Source organism: Dipteris shenzhenensis, chromosome 3 (assembly GCF_047967505.1).
Source record: "Dipteris shenzhenensis isolate YYH24624 ecotype China chromosome 3, Dip_SZ_1.0, whole genome shotgun sequence".
Lineage (NCBI taxonomy): Eukaryota > Viridiplantae > Streptophyta > Polypodiopsida > Gleicheniales > Dipteridaceae > Dipteris > Dipteris shenzhenensis.
The window spans coordinates 1716855-1736113 of NC_141598.1; the positions used below are offsets into that span (position 1 = coordinate 1716855).

The 19259-nt window shown below is 44.8% G+C and overlaps 1 protein-coding gene across 1 annotated transcript in view; it reads right to left on the bottom strand.

Moving 5' to 3' along the window:
* Positions 1–19259, bottom strand: part of OVA2 (tRNA synthetase class I (I, L, M and V) family protein) — a 122526-nt gene that overhangs the window by 16719 nt on the left and 86548 nt on the right. The window contains exons 13-17 of the mRNA XM_087372987.1: positions 15414–15561; positions 15063–15194; positions 8906–9034; positions 8676–8803; positions 8389–8553 (exon numbers count right to left, since the gene is read on the bottom strand). Of these exons, the coding sequence (XP_087229113.1) occupies positions 8389–8553; positions 8676–8803; positions 8906–9034; positions 15063–15194; positions 15414–15561 (702 nt within the window). The remainder of the gene's footprint in view (positions 1–8388; positions 8554–8675; positions 8804–8905; positions 9035–15062; positions 15195–15413; positions 15562–19259) is intronic.

Sequence of the window (19259 nt, forward strand, 5' to 3'; positions counted from 1 at the left end):
TTTGGAGTTGAAAGTGCCAGAGGAGGTGTGGTCTGGCAAGCCTCCCTCATATAAGCACTTACGTGTATTTGGCTGCGAGTGCTTTGCTCATGTACGCAAAGATCTACGCACCAAACTGGATCCAAAGTCTATCAGATGCATCTTTATGGGATATGGTGACGAAGGTGAAATGGGGTACAGGTTATGGGATCCCGTTAAACGGAAGATTATACGCAGCAATGATGTCATCTTTAAAGAAGATAGTGTACACAAGGAACCCGTGCAACCTGTGGAATACAGGAGGGTTATTTATGATGATGTTGGACAGCAAAGAATGCCCATTTATATGCAGCAGCAGCCTGCTGCAGATCACCCTGTTCAAGAGGGTATACAGGCTGAAAATCAGCTAGATAATTTTGCCAATGATGCACCACTGGATGTGCCAACAGATGGGGCTGTAGAACAGCCAGATATGGTGGTACAGCCACCCGTCATGCATGAAGAACAGGCTGGACAGCAGCCTAATCCGGAACATTTTGTGAGGAGGAGCACCCGTGCACAACGGCCTCCTGCCAGGTTTGTTCCAGGAGCCAATAATGTGGCTGATTTTATCATGCTGACAGATTGTGGTGAGCCTTCCAGCTTCAAGGAAGCTATGGGAAGAACAGAGAAAAAGAAGTGGGAGAAAGCCATGCAGTCAGAAATGGACTCCCTACTTCAGAATGATACATGGGACTTGGTGCAGTTACCTGCAGGCAGAAAGGTTTTGCCATGCCAGTGGGTTTACAAAGTCAAAGTGGATTCAAATGCTTTACCTCGGTATAAGGCCAGATTGGTTGCCAAGGGATTTAAGCAGGAGAAGGGCATTGACTTTGATGAGATCTTTTCACCTGTAGTCAAGATGACTACTTTGAGAGCAGTGTTAGCTCTTGTTGCTCATGACGACATGGATTTATGTCAGATGGATGTGAAGACAGCTTTTCTTCACGGAGATCTCCATGATGAGATCTATATGAGTCAGCCAGAGGGATATGCTGTTAAAGGGAAAGAGCAGCTTGTGTGTAAGCTCAAGCGGAGCTTGTATGGACTCAAGCAGGCGCCAAGAGAATGGTACAAGAAGTTTGATGCCTTCATGCAGTCCCAAGGGTATCATCGGTGTGAGACCGATCATTGCTTGTACACCAAACGGGCAAAGGATGGCAGTTTGATGCTACTCATTCTATATGTGGATGACATGCTTATTGCCAGAAAATCTCAGCATGAGATTAGTGTTTTGAAGAAACAACTGCATAAGTCTTTTGACATGAAAGACTTGGGTGATGCAAATCATATTCTTGGCATGCGTATTACTCGTGACAGGTCCAAGGGACTTTTGTTTCTGTCACAGAAAGAGTATATTGACAAAGTACTGCAGAGGTTTAAAATGGAGGGGGGGAAGTCCATTAGTACCCCGTTGCCTCCACATTTAAAACTCAGCAGTAAGGACAGCCCCAGATCAGATGATGATAAGGCTGAAATGGCCAAGGTTCCGTATGCATCTGCAGTTGGATCTTTGATCTATGCCATGGTTGCCACTCGTCCGGATATTGCTTTTGCGGTGGGAGTCATCAGTAGGTATATGGCAAATCCAGGCAAGCGGCATTGGGAAGCAATGAAAGGTGTCTTGAGGTATCTCAAAGGTACCAAAGACTTGTGCATATGCTATGGTAGGCAGGATGCATTGGTGCATGGTTTTACAGATTCAGACTATGCAGGGAATGCAGATAACCGGAAGTCTACTACCGGTTATATTTTCACATTTGCAGGAGGTGCTATATCATGGGTGTCTCGGTTGCAGAAATGCGTTGCACTGTCAACCACAGAAGCTGAATATGTTGCAGCCACTGAGGCTTGCAAGGAAGCAATATGGCTTACTCGGCTGGTGGGAGATTTGGGCATTACAGGAGATATGCCAGTTTTGCATTGTGATAGTCAGAGTGCTATCATGTTGGCAAAGAATCCGGTCTTTCATCAGAAGACCAAGCACATAGAAGTGAAATATCATTTCATCAGGGAGGTACTGGAAGACAAGCGACTTGAGCTTGTGAAAGTGCACACTGATGATAATCCTGCAGATTTGCTCACTAAGAGCTTGCTTACAGAGCGGTTTCCACATTGCCGCCACATCATGGGATTAGGATGAGACCATTCTTACTTTATGGTCTTGTATACAGTAACTGTATATTGCTGTAATTTTTATTCTTTTCTCCCCTTTAGGCACATTGGCCTTTAGGTGGGAGGTTGTTGGGGGTAAAGGCACATTGCCAACCCTTAATTAAAGAATTAAAGATAGGACACCTATGACTGTCTTAAGACAGTCATAGGGTAAACCTAATCCTAATAAAACATAAGTGAGTTTGTGGTGTGGCTCACTATCACTTCACACCCGCACTAGAGTGTCACTCTCTTACTCTCTCTCCCTTCCTCTACTCTTCCCCCTCTCAGAGTTTTTCATGCAGGTGCTCAATAGTCACGAGATGATGCAGTTTGCATAAACTACAAGAAACTTCAGATGGCGACACAAAATCAGAGTTTATTAACTCAGGAAAAACCACAGATCTATAGCCTCACCCATACTCGATTTTTTGGCGTTTACAACTTGCAAAACTAGAGAACCTCTATGGACCCTAAGGACTCTACTAGCAGCTGCTACAGCTCACGAAGAGCTAGACACGACATACATGCACAAGGCCTTTCAACAAAAGGACCACCTTCTATTGCAGTAAACACAGTTATAGGAACCGCCACCGATTCCTCAAGTCTCCTCGTCGTGAAGCTTCGCATCTCTCGCCAAGTGTCTCCTCATGCAACAAGTAGCCAATCACCTCCTTCTAATGCATGGACCAATCCCTGCCGTTGATCCACGTAGTGTCATCTTCCCATGCACTCAAGTCCACCACTACGATCCAATAGAAAGCCTCCATATCACCTTAGGGAAAAACCACGTCTCCATGAGGCTCTCTCCAACAGAGAAAGCAATGTTTCATTGGTTCGAAGGGGTTAGGATTTTAATGTGAGAGGCAAACCAATGTTCCATTGGTTTGCAAGGTGGTGGCCAAGTGGCAGCCCCTCATGCACTACCTACCACCTCTCCTTTCCTATCTCCTCTCCTCAACGTCACGGGATGCTTTTCTTATGTTTTTTGAAGATGCTTGGCACGTTTTCCAAAGCTCCCCGCTCGCATTTCTTGGATCTCCACGCATCTTGAGGCAGTCTGTACGGCTGTACGGACTGCAAGCATTATATTCAAGGCCCCCGTACGGACTGTATGGACTATTAGTGCTGCTGTACGGATCTGCTCCCTGTTGTACGGCCATTGAAGGCTGTTGTACGGTTATGTTCCACGCTGTACAAGGTCCTAAAGGCTGTTGTATGGGCCTGGTTTGCTGCTTGCTCACCTCCTGAGACAGCTGCATGTACCTTGAGGCTGCTGCCCGCATCTAGAGGAGTTTGTTATCACTGAATTGCTGCTGCATGCTTTCTGAAGCACTCATTCCGAAGCAGGGCTGTCATTTGAAGCTGCACGGGTCAATTCCAAGCAGGTGGACTCTGCCGTGGAAGTTTAGCCCTTCTTCGCTCACCCAAGCCTCTGCACCCGTGAGCCTTGCTCTTCTGACATTTCTCAGCTCCCAGCTTTCCTTTCTCTCTTCCTTCCCCTCTCCTAGCTGCCAGCTCCTCCTACTAGCCTCCACACTGGATCTGTTGCTTCTGGAGGTGTTTCGGAGCTGGATTGAAGTCAATTGAAGCTGGTTTGAGTTCTCTTGTCGCTATCCCTTTCCTCTTGATTGCATTTGGTGAATTTGGAAGCTTGTTATTGCTCCATTTGCTGTTGGAAGCCCCTCTTGGCCATTCAGGCAGTGATTGGGCACCCAGTCACATCACAGAGGTTGATATCAAAGGGGCAGTGTGTGGATTATCTTCCTATATTGTGGTCACTTGTTTAGTCTGAGATCTGTTTGAAGCTTGATCACCCTGAGAGGCTGGTCAGTGGTTTGTGGAATTGCCAATCCTGGTTGAGCAAGTTCGATGTTTTGTGGAATGCTTGGACACCTTTATAGTTGGTCATGGACAATGGTGAATGCCTTAGCCTTGCCTTGGCACTTGGGTACTAGTGTGTGCACTAGGATGGAATGCACGTTATAGCCAAGGTTTGGCTTGGACAGTGGAATTGCCCGTGGGACAGAGCACAAGGGTGAGCCCTTGTTGTATGTACCAATTTCATTCCTGAAGAAATAAATAAATACCGGAAGGGGCGCCGAGTGTTTGGGGCCAGTGTGGTGTCTTGTACTTGGTTTCATTGAGTAGGGGCACTCTAGCCTCCATCCAGTTATTTCTCAAATTGTTTCTAAGTGGCATTGTTTAAAGTTAAGTGGTTGGAAATGATGCACTATGGCTGTGAATAATGAATATGCAAATGATAGTTATGGTCTATTGCCCTTTAGGAAACTGAAGGCCGGTTACAAAGTCCAGAGAGAGCCTGCCCACAGTAACAAGATACACATGGGAATCAGCTTCTAGGAAGACACTGGAGTCCGAGGTTCGGGGGGTGTAGCTATCCTCTTCAAATCACATATGCTACATGTGGGTCTGGCTGCAGCCACAAGATGCAAGAGAAATTTTCATTGCAATATGCTACTTTCCTCCTCCGGATACATCATCATATGCCTGTGAGGTCACCATAGAGGGGTGTAGCCCATATGAGACGATACATGATGACTCACAAAGTTCTCTAGGCAGGGGGAGATCCTCCTGCTAGGTGATTTCAATGCACGAGCAGGGAGCAGACAAGTAAACCTACTTGACTTCAGAGACGACCCTCTTCGAGTGCTGGAGATTAACCCAGCAGAGCTTGGCATAGTGAGACATTCAAAGGATGCACGGGTCACGGGATATGGCCGACAATTGCTGGAAATGGGAGCAGTGCATGACTAGATCATATATAACGGCCTTCTCAGATGGCTGTCATTTGGAGGACTCGCTTCTCACATGGAGGGCCGACGAGCACAACGGATTATTTGATGGGCTCCCTAGCCTTTGTGACACATGCACATGACTTGGCAAGGACCATTCATATTTGGCATTTAGCATATCGATCACCATGCCGGTAGCAAGATGGGACCAGTTGGCTCCCACCCATATTCAGATATGGTTTGACATACTTTGGATGTAATGTATATGAGCCACTTGTCATGTGACTACCGACCCACCTGGGAGATGACACAGACCTTTCACATGCTTCAGACACTTTGGTCTCGGTGTTCCACGATGCCGCCACCAAGTCCTTTCCCACGACTCGCTCTACAACCCACATCTAGGAAGACGCCCCAGAATCCATGGTTTGATGATGAGTGCCAAGAGATGAGACCTCACCTCATATGAGAACAAACTTTGGCACATCTGATGAGGCCAGGGGCACACCGGATCTACCCGACACTTGACATGACATAACAGGCAGGCTTTCGAGGTGATTTGATCTTTTCAAGGAGGTGATTTCACCTTTGATTGGGGTCTCCTGTTTGACGGTAAGTCACCTATTCCCATCACAGATCCTGATGTGTGGCACACTACGACATCCCTCTATGACCACCTAATATGTCTACCCTTCCCCATACCCACCACATGCAGGTCGTTCACAACATAGAATGTGCGAGCTGCTTTACACCGGCTCCACAACCAGAGAGCCCTGGACCATGAGGGGCAACGCACTGAGTGTTTCAATGGACCGGAGATCTTGGCCCCCCTTCTAGCACAGATGTTCAATAACGTTGTGTGCCAAGGTTTCCCTCCTACTTGGAGTACCACCACCATCGTGGTGACACACAAAGCAAGAGACCATATGGATAATGGGAACTACCACACTCTCTGATTGGTCATACATATATATGGGTCAGTACTAGAGAGAGATAAGCTCCTACATAGAAGCACATGGGTAGAGGGCACTGGAGTGGGCTAGGTTTCGGAGACAACATCTCACCCTTGATCACATCTTCACCTTGCGGACAGTCGTCGAGGATGAGGGGTCAAGATTCCAAAGAGTCTATGCATGTTTTGTAGACTTTCGAAACACCTTCCATATAGTCCCACGATTTCACACGATCAAGCGACTTCAAGAATTGCACATCCCAGGAGACATGATATGGGGAGTGTTGAGATTATATGAGTCAACCAGAGGGAGAGTACATGCTCCTAGAGGCATGTCGGATGGATCAAGAGCACGATAGGGGTGAAGCAGGGATAATATGAGATCCGAGGACTATATCATTGCTTGTTTTAGGAGGTACACGTGTTTGTGCCTCTCCCCTGATTGATTCACTTCCAGGACTAGGTTTGCAATCTCTAGATCAAGCCCAACAACATATTACAGATTTTTACACATTTGAGTCTGCCTCTGGACATACCGGAGTTGAGGAGGAGCAGATAGATGATATGAGGGTTGAGTGGGTCAATGGGATGAGATGACGACGAGGAGAGACCAACCACTCCCTCTCTGACACATCATCCTCCTTTAAGGTTTTGGGATCAGCAGAGATCTAGGGCCACACGCAATGCAAAGACGGACCAGGGCAAGGTCCATCCCATCAAAGCTATATTCGGAGGGGATTGCTAATCGGGTGGGACTATCGACATGGCCCGTCGGATACTGAGATCACAGAGACCATGGCCCCCACCGCCGAAAGAGACAACCTAGCAGATACAGATGCGAGACATTTTCGTAGCTCATACGAGAGCCACCTTGGCACCGGGCTATGTATTTTGACTCTGAGTTTGAGTACTAGTTTTGTTTCCTGTATTTTGAGTTTAATTTAGCTTAGTACTCAGCAAAGGGCCTTAGCGAGCGCTCTGCTTCAGCCCATAGTGGGTTGTTCGGTTATCTTTGTGCTTGTACTTTGTCTCATAGGCCCACGAGGCCTCCTGAAGACAGTAATACATCTCTCTCTCTCTCTCTCTCTCTCTCTCCCCCCTAAGTCTTAAGGAAAGCACATACATGCTCAATTAAGCTTAGGAAGAGCTCGAGCTAGAGGGAAACAAAAGGCTGAAGTAGCATTTCCGGCAAGTGAATCAATTAGGTCTCCCTTAGTTCTTTGACCTCTGAGGGAGCACATCCATGCTCAATTAGCTCCAAAAAGGTTGAGCTAGAGGGAAAAGGTTGTAATAGCACTTTAGGTGGATGATGCACTAAGCCATTCTCTTAGTTCTTTGACGACATTGTGCACTTTAGGTGGATGATGCACTAAGCCATTCTCTTAGTTCTTTGACGACATTGTGTACTTTTTTGTCTCATAGCCATTCTCTCCTCTCTTGGTCTAATCCATGTCTCTACTTCTTCATAAAAACTGTGGAATTTAAATTAAAAACAAGGAGTTGTAGTGCTTTTTTGTTCGCTTGAATATGTGCTATGCCTCCAACACAAAGAGATATTGCCCATTGGGTCCAACTCAAGTGCCTACTAGTTAATTTTAAATTCTTGCAAGAGTTTGGCATGCAGCATGATTGGGAAGTTACTTTTTTGTTTGGCTTAGCTGAGTGAGCTAGCATTGAATAGTGACGAGAGACAATAGGACTTAATCAATCGCCCTTTGTCAAATGGTATGATTTGAGGGGCATCGTACAAGCATGATGCTTTTATGTTTATTACCATAAGAAGGGCCACCTTCCTGGCTGGGTAATCACAGAAATTGCAAAAACATTTTTTCAAGCATCAAGTGTGCATGGTCCCATAGCCATGCATCCTAGGTGGTGTGATTTTGAGCTTCCTGTACTCTTACAACCATTGTTTGGGGTGATAATCTCCCTGCCATAAGACTCTTATCATTTGCGCGAGAAACTCGTGTAAAATTAGATCAGATTACTCCATGCTACAGTTGGCATCAAAGGGTTATTTGGGCATGTAATTGCCCTTTTTCACAGAGTCTTGCAATCAAAGGAAGCAACTGAGCCTTCTGTCCCTTTTTTGTGCTTCGCTTTAGCAGTCAAATTGAGTGTAAGGTACACACATCATTTGATGTTATCATGTTCTTAACTTTCAGCCAAAAAAATAACATTTGCATTTCCTACAATTTGAGTACTCAACCAGTAAGAGGTTCCTCTTTGCAGATGGTTGGCATCCACCCTAAATGTGATCAAAAGTCTCGGACCTACTGTCATCTCTATATAGACATCTATCATCTACTTAGCCTCTTTATAGTTTGTTTCAGCATCAAGTGCAATCATTCCTGAAAATGTACCTCCATGTACTGTGCTCTCTGAGCATAGTAGCCAAGGGTTATCTAATTCAACTGGTGCTGGCCATCTCTCCAAGAATTGTGCTCAGAAGAATATCCAAATTTGTCCCAACGAGAAACGAAAGTGTGAGATATAACCCATACAGACCTGGAAGTCGTGTAGATTCGATAGCAAATATCTCAATGTCCCCCTTAGTTTTCTGTAAATATCTGACATCTGCTTCAGTATTTGTTCCCCAATCACTACATCTGCCGTGTAGTCCACACTTGCAACCCACAAACGTAGTACATCTGCTCCATACCCTGGTGCTGCCTATGACAATTTGATAAGGGAAAAACCAGGAAGTATGTATCACTCTTTAGCCTCAATTGACGAAAGGTGGACACCAGACACCTTGAAAAAGTTTGAGCCTCAAAAGACTTGCAGAAATAAACCTTCTGATTTTTCCCGCCCTCGATGACTACACGAGGATCAATCACATTTCCTAGAGACTTGCTCATCTTTAATCCTTTCTCATCAAGGACAAACCCATGAGTCAAAACCCTCTTGTAAGGCGCACTTCCTGCAAAATAACATTAGGACAAAGTCAATGCGCTGAAGGAAACTGAGCTACAGAGGCAATCTAACCCTAACATACATCATTGCACATGCTTCGCTAAGTTACCTCGGGTAGCAATGCTTGTGAGCAATGAGCTTTGAAACCAGCCTCGATGTTGATCACTACCTTCTAAATATAGATCTGCTGGCCACCTTAAATCTTTTCTCTTATCAACAACAGCAGCCCAAGATGAACCTGCAGTTTACAAAGGGTGTGAGCCCTCGTAACTTACCATTTTCAAAACAAGTTTTAAACCTTTACCTGTCCTTCCCCTTGACTATTAGCAAGCCCAATAGTCAGGGATCAAGGTCTTTTCCCCTCTACATTTACAAGTGAGAGTTAGAGGAATAACTTTCAATTCATGCAGGAAGAAGTACACACTTACAGAAATTATGAGTTATTCTATTTTAATCGTATGGAGTGTTCAAAATCTTGATAGAAATGTCATAATATGTGAGTCATGAACATATAGTAACTAGTAATCCATCAAAAAATTTAGACGTATTAAATAAAGATTTAAAAAAAAAACTTCTAATGGATGCTTTGGACAATACAAGTTAGCTATCCATCAGGCACTAATGAAAAAAAGAGAAATGGCTGTCTTGGATCCAGCTTCACCGCGAAAATGGCTATGGTAATCTAAGAATAAGTGCCATCAACAACGATTATACAACCATAGTTTCCTCTGTGAAGTTTGTGAGACACACTTTGAAATACAAAGGAAGTGTGGGTTTTGTAGAAAACACTAAAGCCTAGACCAAGATTAAATCCTAGACATTAGAGAAAGGCTGAGAACGGTAAAATGAATTGCACATACGTTGAAATACAAAGGAAGTGTGGGTGTTGTAGAACACGCTAAACCCTAGGCTAAGATTTAAACCCTAGAGCAACAGAATTTGTAACCTTGTAGTGCCCAAGTACATATAAGACAAGATGCACAATGAGATCTTCTACACGTCAAACGATGCTTTTTAAAAAGAAGCTCCAACAAGCCCTCCTTGATCGAGAGCTAGAAGCACCAATATATGTGAAATGATCACCTCGAATGTGCTAAACAAGCACCGGGACCAGTCAGAAATGCACCAAAGTACAAGATGTACGGGTGAATGAGAACATAAGGTTTTTTGTGCTACTCAAAAGCACCAAGAATGAGCTTGCATAACTCCGAGAATAACCTTACATAGCTCCAAGAATAAGCACGACAAGAAAGAGTTTTTCATTATGCTTTCACTTTATAAGTATCCCATGAACAAGATGCAAGCCACTCTCGAACTATGCACAAAAACCAGAGACTGCAAACCTCAAAGAAACCAAAAAATAGAAAACCAATGAATGCAATTGCAAGAAAGAACCAAAGGCTGGTCACTTGAGCCACATGCCACATGTCGAGAGGAAGCATATTGACAGAATTCTTGAGAGACACACGGAATGTCTTCAATGGATTTTTGCAGCTCCAAGATTTTTGTCAAATTCTCTTGCTTTGAGTATATGCCGGGCAACATAATTGTCAATCATATCATGGTCAGCATACAATGTTGGTCGCGCATCTTGAGCAAATGCGGACAAAGACGGAATCAAGATGGATTTCCTTGCCACTTCAAAGAATATTAACACAAGACGGACATGCACTGAGCAAGTTATATGGAGGCTGGACAAGAATGGCAATGTAAGCAAAATCGTGCATCACATAGATACACGTGAAGCCTGATCTAAATAAAAATTGAATAGGTAGCCTTGAAGACATCGCTACAGAAAACAAGTCGTTGACTTGTACCCTTAGTAGATGACAGCAATAGTCGGGCAATGAACATCAAACTCAATAAAGAGAAGTTTGCTTGTAGAAAATAGATGGAACTAGGCAGCGCTCATGTCAATAATGTCGCCTAGTTTTATGTAGAGTATATGGGGCGATACAGAGAGAAATTGACTATGTTTCTTGCTACAATTGTTTGTCAAGCAGGTGCAACCCTTATAGCAGCTCAAATGATCCAGATCTTGCTTGAAAGATCCCAGCTCGAAGCATCACCTAGTAAAAGTGAATCTCGTGGCAAGATAGAAGTGTGGGCCAAGATTATGGCTGGCTCTAATACCGATTGAAGGAGACACAGATCTGATAGCAAGATGGATGGATGCATGGGATGCAAGATGCACAGCAAGAGGTGTGAGATTCAGACGAGATTGAGCATGTACACGAGGCTCCGGCTAGAGGTGAAAGCATGAATCTATTAACATCACCATGAGACTTACGTAGGCTTTAAATGCGTAGAGCACCTCATTGCTTAGATCATTGTGTATACGTCACCATCTACATCAAACCTATCCCTATCCACACACACCCACACACTTTCTTTTTTCGAAAAATCCATGTAATTTTATATTACAAGAGGCTGTCCCCAAAGTGGAGAGCAGCAAAATACAAGATCAGAAAATTTCATTGTAAGACAAGTAAACAGTGCAATCTATCTGACGAACAGACAGGCAACCATAAAAGGATTGCTTGAGCGACATGCGGAAATAATAGAACATGGAAGAAGTAGGCCCTCTAAAGACTATGTGGTTCATGTCCTCCCAAAGAGTCCAAAATGCCCCATATCGGACCCATGTACAAAAAAGATCAAACTCCGCCCTCCGAGAAGTCATGAGTAACAAGACAAGTCCAAAAAAGATGGAGCAAGGATCCCTTGGAGCCAAACATTTGTGACATAGAGTAGGAGCAATATGTCTACATGCCAAGAGTTGGCCGAAAGGAATAACACCAAGTATCACTCTCCATAGAAAAACTTGTTGACGAAGAGAGTTTGCAGGACCAAAGCTGCTACAATCTTTTACGCCACCATTTGGCGTTATGATTGAAGGACCAAAGGTGATTTCCATGATGTCAAATCCAAGGAGGAGGCATTGAGACCCTGTACAAACCAGCCACTGAGATATTGGCCAAGCGCAAGGGGCAAGTAGCAAAACCCTGGCCACGTAAGGTTCAATCAGTGAGGCGATACATAAGCTCCAACCTGGGTACCGGTGAAACATCTGAGAAAGATAGTGCCAAAGGGGTCATAATACATTTTTAATCCATACTATTTGCCCGCCAAAGGAAAAGGCAAAAGTACCATCATCGCAAAGCACATCATCAACTAAAGTAGTCCCTTTTGATGAAAGAAAATATGACCGCCTAGGTAATTTCCATCCACAGAGTCAACACACACACACACACACACACACACACACACACAAAATCTTTATTTTACACCCGTCACACCCACAGCACTGCTCTAGAATGCTTCTCTAATACTCACATCACAATCCTTTTACATTCAATCTTCAGAATAGATAGTACTTATGGTCATAGTTGTCTTCAACACTACGATTGAATATTCCATCTAGAAATGAAGAGGGTATGTCATGTTAGAAAAAATATATTATTACGGCAAAGGCCAATGTACTAGTTAGTTAGAAGGGAACACTTTTTCCTTCTAACTTTTCCCCTAACCGTAATTAGTGGTTGAGATAGCAGTACAATCAGGTTTGACTCACCCATGGCTTACCCTAGGGTGTTAGGAGTTTGTCATGTTGACAGCCCTCTTGTACCATTCTTGCAATCTCATGCAGCTGAGAGCTCCATGTTTTTTAGCTCTCTCCATATCCAAACTCTCACATTTAGTATCAAGGCAGGCTGCCCCCTACTCCCACACATCCCTCTGCTCCTGCACCCTTGGGGACAATTTCTAAAGAGAGCTCGATTTTTGTCGCAAAAACCACTGCTGTCCAGCTCGTTTTTTATCAACCACCCTGTTTTTTTCACTTGGCATGCTCCTGGAACCTTCCTAGAGCAGGGCGCTTCAGCTTTGGAGCTGTTCACCTCATTTTAGGGTGATTTTGGAGCTGATTTCAACGTGTTCTTGCTGGTTTCTACCAGCCATCACCACTAGGGCCCTAAGCACCTCTTCTAGAAGCTCTCTTGGAGTTAGTTTTGACCAAAACAACCACTCCTTTTAGTGGATTTCTGCTCTACAGCGACTGGTTATGATCTGGTTCCCTAATTTTTGCTTCGATTGCTCCTAGTTTAGGGACATATTTGAACTTGTTGGTACCATCCCTAGCTTGTGTAGCTGTTTGAAGTCTAAAACAGAGAGGTCTTTTTGGCTGCAATATAGCATTATTTCGACCGGTTTTGGAACACTCTAGCTAATTCACCTATCTTTAAAGACATATCTTTTCTGTTTGGACGCGCTCTTTCTTGATTTTTGACTGAGGAATGTGTATTAAGTTTACATACCAGCTCTGATTTTTACTGTTCCAGCTGTGACAGAGGTTGAATAAACTCTGTTCTTGCTAGTGCAAAACTCTATCAGAGGGGGGGAGTTTAGCCTCTATTTTGGCAAAAAAACAGTCCATCTTTGGATTCGAGGTGATCTTTGGTGCTGTAAATCAGAGATCAACACCTGGTAAAATTTGAGTCACTCCTTAGCTTGCCTTTGGACTTCTGCTTCCATCTCCTTTGCTCGCATTTGTAGGCCTCGTGCCTTGGGGAATCTTCTTTTCAGGTACACTCAGAAGTCAATGGGCACTTCTTTGTTTCAGCCAAGCATTGGCTTGCTTTGGGCAGATTTGATTCTTTTTAAAACTGTTTAAATAATCCTTTTCAAGCTGCATTTGCCTAGCCAATTATTGGCTTGTGGAACAGTGTTTTGTTGTGGTTGCAGTACAATTCATAGCACTTGAATATTTGTGACTGTTTGTGAATTCATCTTTGAAGATGACAATAAAATCACAATAGAATCCATGGGATGCTTATGGAGTTATGGCCGGGGAGGATAAATTGGATGGCACCGATTATTCTCTGTGGAGCTTTATGGTGAAAAATCTTTTGGTTGCAAAGAATCTATGAGGTTATAATAGAGATGAAGATGCCCGACCAAGCCATCATTGCTCTTGGTACACCTCAGCAAGAGGTGTGCTAGGTGGACAACAAGCTCACACGAGGCTAATTGTATCAGTTGCCCTGGTGCCCCTACACAGGGTCAGAGGAGATGGGATGCTAGAGACGCCTAGGCTCTCTCACTCATTGCCTGTTCTGTTAAGAGGTTCCTCATACCTCATATCCGCTCGTCTGAGACTTCCAAGCAAGCTTACATTGGAAAATGTGTATCATGCAAGGAGTAAAGCCAGGGTCTCTTTCTTGAAAAGAGAACTTGATAGCATCGAGATGCTGCAAGGTGACTCAATGCCAGATCATTTGACTAAGATCCAGGAATTTAGAGAACAGATATTGAACATCAATGAATTCATTCCTGATAGTCAGCTTATATCTACCAACTCTGAATTCTTTGCCAAAGATGTTTTTGAATTTTCATACTTGTCCATGAGGGGTAGCACAGTTCCACTCACTTTTCAGGAGCTTGTGGGGCTGTTATGGTGCAAAAGAATAGACAATGAAAAATATGTCTGTTAAGGGAAATGTTGATGATCATGCCTTGTTGGCTAAAGCAAAAAATTAATCCTCACTTTGGTGGCTCTTAGTCCAGCACAAATTCACTTCAGCCATCAAAGAAATTTTCAGAAAATGCAAGTCAGCAAAAAAAAAAGAGGGTAAAATGCCATTATCACAAGAAGCATTCAGGAAAAGGTTGGAGAAAGGGGAAAAAAATTGGTGTGTCCGTTTTAGACTCAAATACATCAGATGCAAACAAGGGTAGTGCATCACTAACCTTGTTATAGAAGATTGGTCTTGTTTGGTTTGCAGTTATGAAGCCACCCATGAGGTTGCCTCACTCAATATTAGTGATGCCTCAAATAATGTATGATTATTTGATAGTGGTGCTTCCAGACACATTACTTCGAGGAAGTATGTATTTGTGAATTTGCAACCTTCTCCTGATGGCAAAAGAGTGCCTTGTGCCAGCAATTCTCCATATCCTGTAGTTAAAACTACCTAGTACTAGCCTACAAGGCCATACCGGGGACTAAACCGAATATTAAGTATACAGTTCTTTAGTTTGATGATTCTCATTTGACTCTAATTAGGTAGACTGAAGAAAAAATGGCATCATATGACAACACCGTGCAATTCAATTTCAAAACTTACTTGACCCCTGACATTATTTTTAAATTGATACAATCAGATTATACCAAATCAGATGCATTCTCGCCTTAAAAAATGCCATGCCTCTGTTCCCAATCCAAATAAGTCAATCAGCACCAGAAAAAGAAACCAAAGCTTACATACCTGAGTCAAACCATACGTCCATAGTATCAGTACCCTTGACATAATTAGCAGCCTCATTCCGATATTCTTCTGGTAGAAGATCTTCAATAGACATGTACCACCAGGCATCGCTCCCCTTGTGCTGTATTATAGCTATCATTTGCAGCCAGACCATCCAAAAACATATAGCCACAAAAGCCTATTAAACTTAATTGGTATGTTACTAACTTATCTTATTTATTTGTACCATAAATTGATGACAGATTGGGGCTTGACTAATCTAAACTTAGTGGGTAATATTTCTGCAATAAACATGTTATATTTGACAAAATAGGTTAAGTAGAGATGATGGAGAAACTCCAATTTCCTTACACTGGATATGGCGGATGGTTTTCTCATTCATCAGAGGTTCACCAGTTTGCACTTTATAGAATACTGGTATAGGTACTCCCCAAGTCCTTTGCCTTGAAATACACCAATCTGAGCGTCCAGCAACCATAGATGTGATACGGTTCTCACCCTGCAGCATTGAGCAAACGTGTGTTCATGTATGTCTGTACATACATGCATACATCTCTCTCTCTCTCTCTCTCTCTCTCTCTCTCTCTGCCCCAACCTAGCACAGCAGCCCCCCCCCCCCCCCACCAAGCAAAAAAGCAAAAAATTCCCATCTCCCAACCCTTCCAGCCTCCCCGTGTGCCCCACCCTCGCATCTCCTAGCCGTTCCAGCCCCCCGTCATCCCCCAACTCTCCCCTCTGTTGCAATCCTTCCCCAGCTCATTCCTCACCCTCCCCAACCCTCGTAGATCATCTCCTAGCCCCTCAGCCCTCTCTATTTGGCCTCTACATCGACGAGCTCGAGACCACCATCAGGACACTCGGAGGTGCAGGCTGCTCTCTTGCGGAGGCTGTCATCCAAATTCTCCTATACGCACACCATGTAGTACTACTATCCTCTTCTGCTACTGGTCTTCAGCGACACCTGGATGGACTTCAGGTCTTCTGTGATACACATGACTTGAAGGTCAACCTTGGGAAAACCAAGGTGATGATCTTCAACACTTCCAGACCCGCTATGCACCGAGAGCAATTCCTCTTCGCCGGCGACCCTGTTGAGATAGTTGACTCTTACACATACTTGGGCGTTGTCTTCTCAGGCCCGATCTTCACGATGCGCCCGGCCATGCAGGCCAGGATCAGTCGGGGATACGCCGCTCTTGCCAGGCTGGAGCGACAGTGCTACCACTCCCACTTCCAGGACCCGCGGACCAAGTCTCTCCTTTTTTATTCTTTGGTCTGCCCAGCAGGCATGTACGGTAGCCCTTGGTGGGGAGTCGACCTTTCAGACACAGAGTGGGCTCGAGTCGAGCATGTTTGCTCGGATGATCCACAGCAAATCATCGGTACCACACCAGATCATTCTAGCAGAGTTCGGCGCCTCACCCCTACAGCTTGATGCGGCTTTTCAGGCTATCACCTATCTCCACAGAGTAAGGGATTTCAGCTCCTCCGCCGACGGTCACCTCTGCCTACCTTGACTAGCCCTATCCTCCTCTATGGCCTTATCCGTTGATGGGGACCAATGATGCTGGTATAGTCGTCTTTCCAGTTGGTTCACCCGACTGGGCCTCGACTTAGACCGGTTGCCTCCTTTTCAGTACAGCCTCGACGCTCCACCATCTCCCCTCTCCCCCACTGACCAAGAGGTCAACCGGCTCATTCGAGCGGATCTCCTCCAGCTCCACACCTGGCGGACATGGTTTCTTCACTCCGAGCTTCCTGTGAAGCTCGACTTCTACCGCCGACAGTGCCTCCAGATCTCACAGGAGGGCTTCATCACACCTCCAGGTTACACACAGCTTCATCTACCACATGCGCTCCGGATCTCCCTCGGTCAGTTTAGGATCTCATCACACCGATTACGGATCGAGAGCGGACGTGCAGAGGGTATCCCACGAGAGGACCGCCTTTGCCCACTTTGCGACTTGCAGGAGATCGAGTCGGAGGAGCACTTTGCTTTCAGATGTCCTATCTATTATGCCATTCGAGGCCGGTACCACTGTCTCTTCCGCGATGGATTCGACTCCCTCCCACACATGCCGCAGTTCCCGGATCAGCGATGCCTAGCCGCTTTCTTACATGAGATGACTCGCCACCGAGATACCTCTCTCCGAGCACGGCGACACGAGCAGCACACACAGCGTGAGGACACCCGGCGGCCTATCACTGATTTCTTCCAGTGACAGGATACCTCTCCTCAGTCTAGTCGACGACGCGGACGTGAGCAAGAGCCAGAGCCACGACAGCTGCGCCAGCGGACAGACTCACACATCCGGGTCCATGACATCTCGTCTCTGCTCTCTGCCCGCCCCACCGGGGTTACTGTTGCCCTCATCCACAGGGCCACCCGCCACCCCCGACGACTGAGCTCGACTAGGCCGCGTGACATCAGAGGCCAATCATCTATCGCAGGGTTTTTTCCGACCTCCCATTTGACGGCCCCTCTATGATTGGTCTCTGACGATCACCACCTGCACATGTATACTGTATCTCCCCCCTCTGCCCCATTTTTGGTGCCCCCCCCTTCTTTTTTGTATCATATGGAGGTAGACACATTTTTTTTGTATCAGGACTAGACACACCGTCCTTCATAACCTCTTTTTTGTAGAAACGGCTGGCTGGCCCGTTTTAAGACCGCCACCGTTATGCTCATTGTATCAGTTATCTTTAGTCTCATAGACCTTCACGGTCTCCCGAAGACTTTAATAAACTTTCTTTCTTTCTTTCTCCCCCTCTTAACACATCTTGTTGTGCTTCCACTCTCCTCAACTCAAAGAGACCCCGGCTCTCCCCTCTACATTTTCTGCAGCCCTCTAGCATTCTCTCATTCTCTAATCACTTGCCCCTTTCTGCATGGGAAAATTTGCTCACCTTTTGGGCAACGAGTGATCAAATACCTTCGAAAAATGCATGAAACTCCATTGTTAATGAGCAATCAAATCAAGCAAAGCCGTAGATCATGCTACATTACTTGAATCAGTAAATAAGAAGCCAACTCCATATAAAAGACTACTAATTAGTTTTTCTGGTAGGTACAACTCAAAAGCTTTCCAAAAACAGGTTCGGTAACATACATCCCACACTCGCTAGTAAATATCATTATTGCTGAGATTTTCAGACAAGAGGTTGGCCATTGGCAACAGCTAGCAGCTCTGCAAGTGAAAGAGCAGATTACGTAAAGAGCGGAAAGATTTTCTTAATCAGTTTGGAGAGTGCTTTTTTGACTCATTGCCAGGTGAACTTCAGCCTGAGAGGCCTGAGGATCATCCGATTGATATAGTGCCAGGCAGTAGTCCACCAAACAGGGCACCTTATAGGGTGAGTCCAGCTCAACAAGAAGAAATCATGAGCCAAGTGAAGGATCTTTTATAGAAGAGGATTCAGCACTGTTCTTCCCCTTGCTGTTCACAAGTTCTAGTAGTGCAAAATAGCGATGGTTCTTGGAGAATGTGCATTGACTATCCTGCACTGAACAAGATCACCATCAAAAACAGATTTCCTATTCCAAGATAGATGATATCTTGGATAGATTGGAGGCGTAAGCTATCTTCAGTCGCATAGATATCAAGAGTCGGTATCATCAGAAATGCATTCATCCAGAGGATGTGTCCAAGACAGAGCCTTTAGGACCAGCTTTGGGTTGTATGAGTTCTTGGTTATGCCATTTGGGCTTACGAATGCTCCTGCCACCTTTAACCGGATGATGGACAAAATCTTCCGGGAGCATAGATCTTTTGTGGGCACTTTCTTCAATGACATGATAGTGTATTCAAAAGATGAGCCAGAGCACAAGAAGCATCTAGCAGTAGTATTTGCAGAACTCAACAAACATAGGCTGATTGTAAATGCAAAGAAGAGTGAATTCTTTATGCATAAAATTCACTTTCTGGGATACATTGTCTCTAAGGATGAAGAGCGCATGGATCCCGCTAAGATTGAAGAAATTCGTAATTTGCCACAGCTGAAAAATGTACATGAAGTACAAAGTTTTATGGGCTTATGTTCGTACTACAAGCGGTTCATACGCCATTTCGCTGAAATTGCTTCACCTCTCTACACAATGCAGAAGAAGGGAGCATCCTTCGTATGTGCTGAGAATCAGATTGCAGCATTTGAGATGCTTAAAGACAAGCTTAGTGTTGATCTTACCAGATCTCC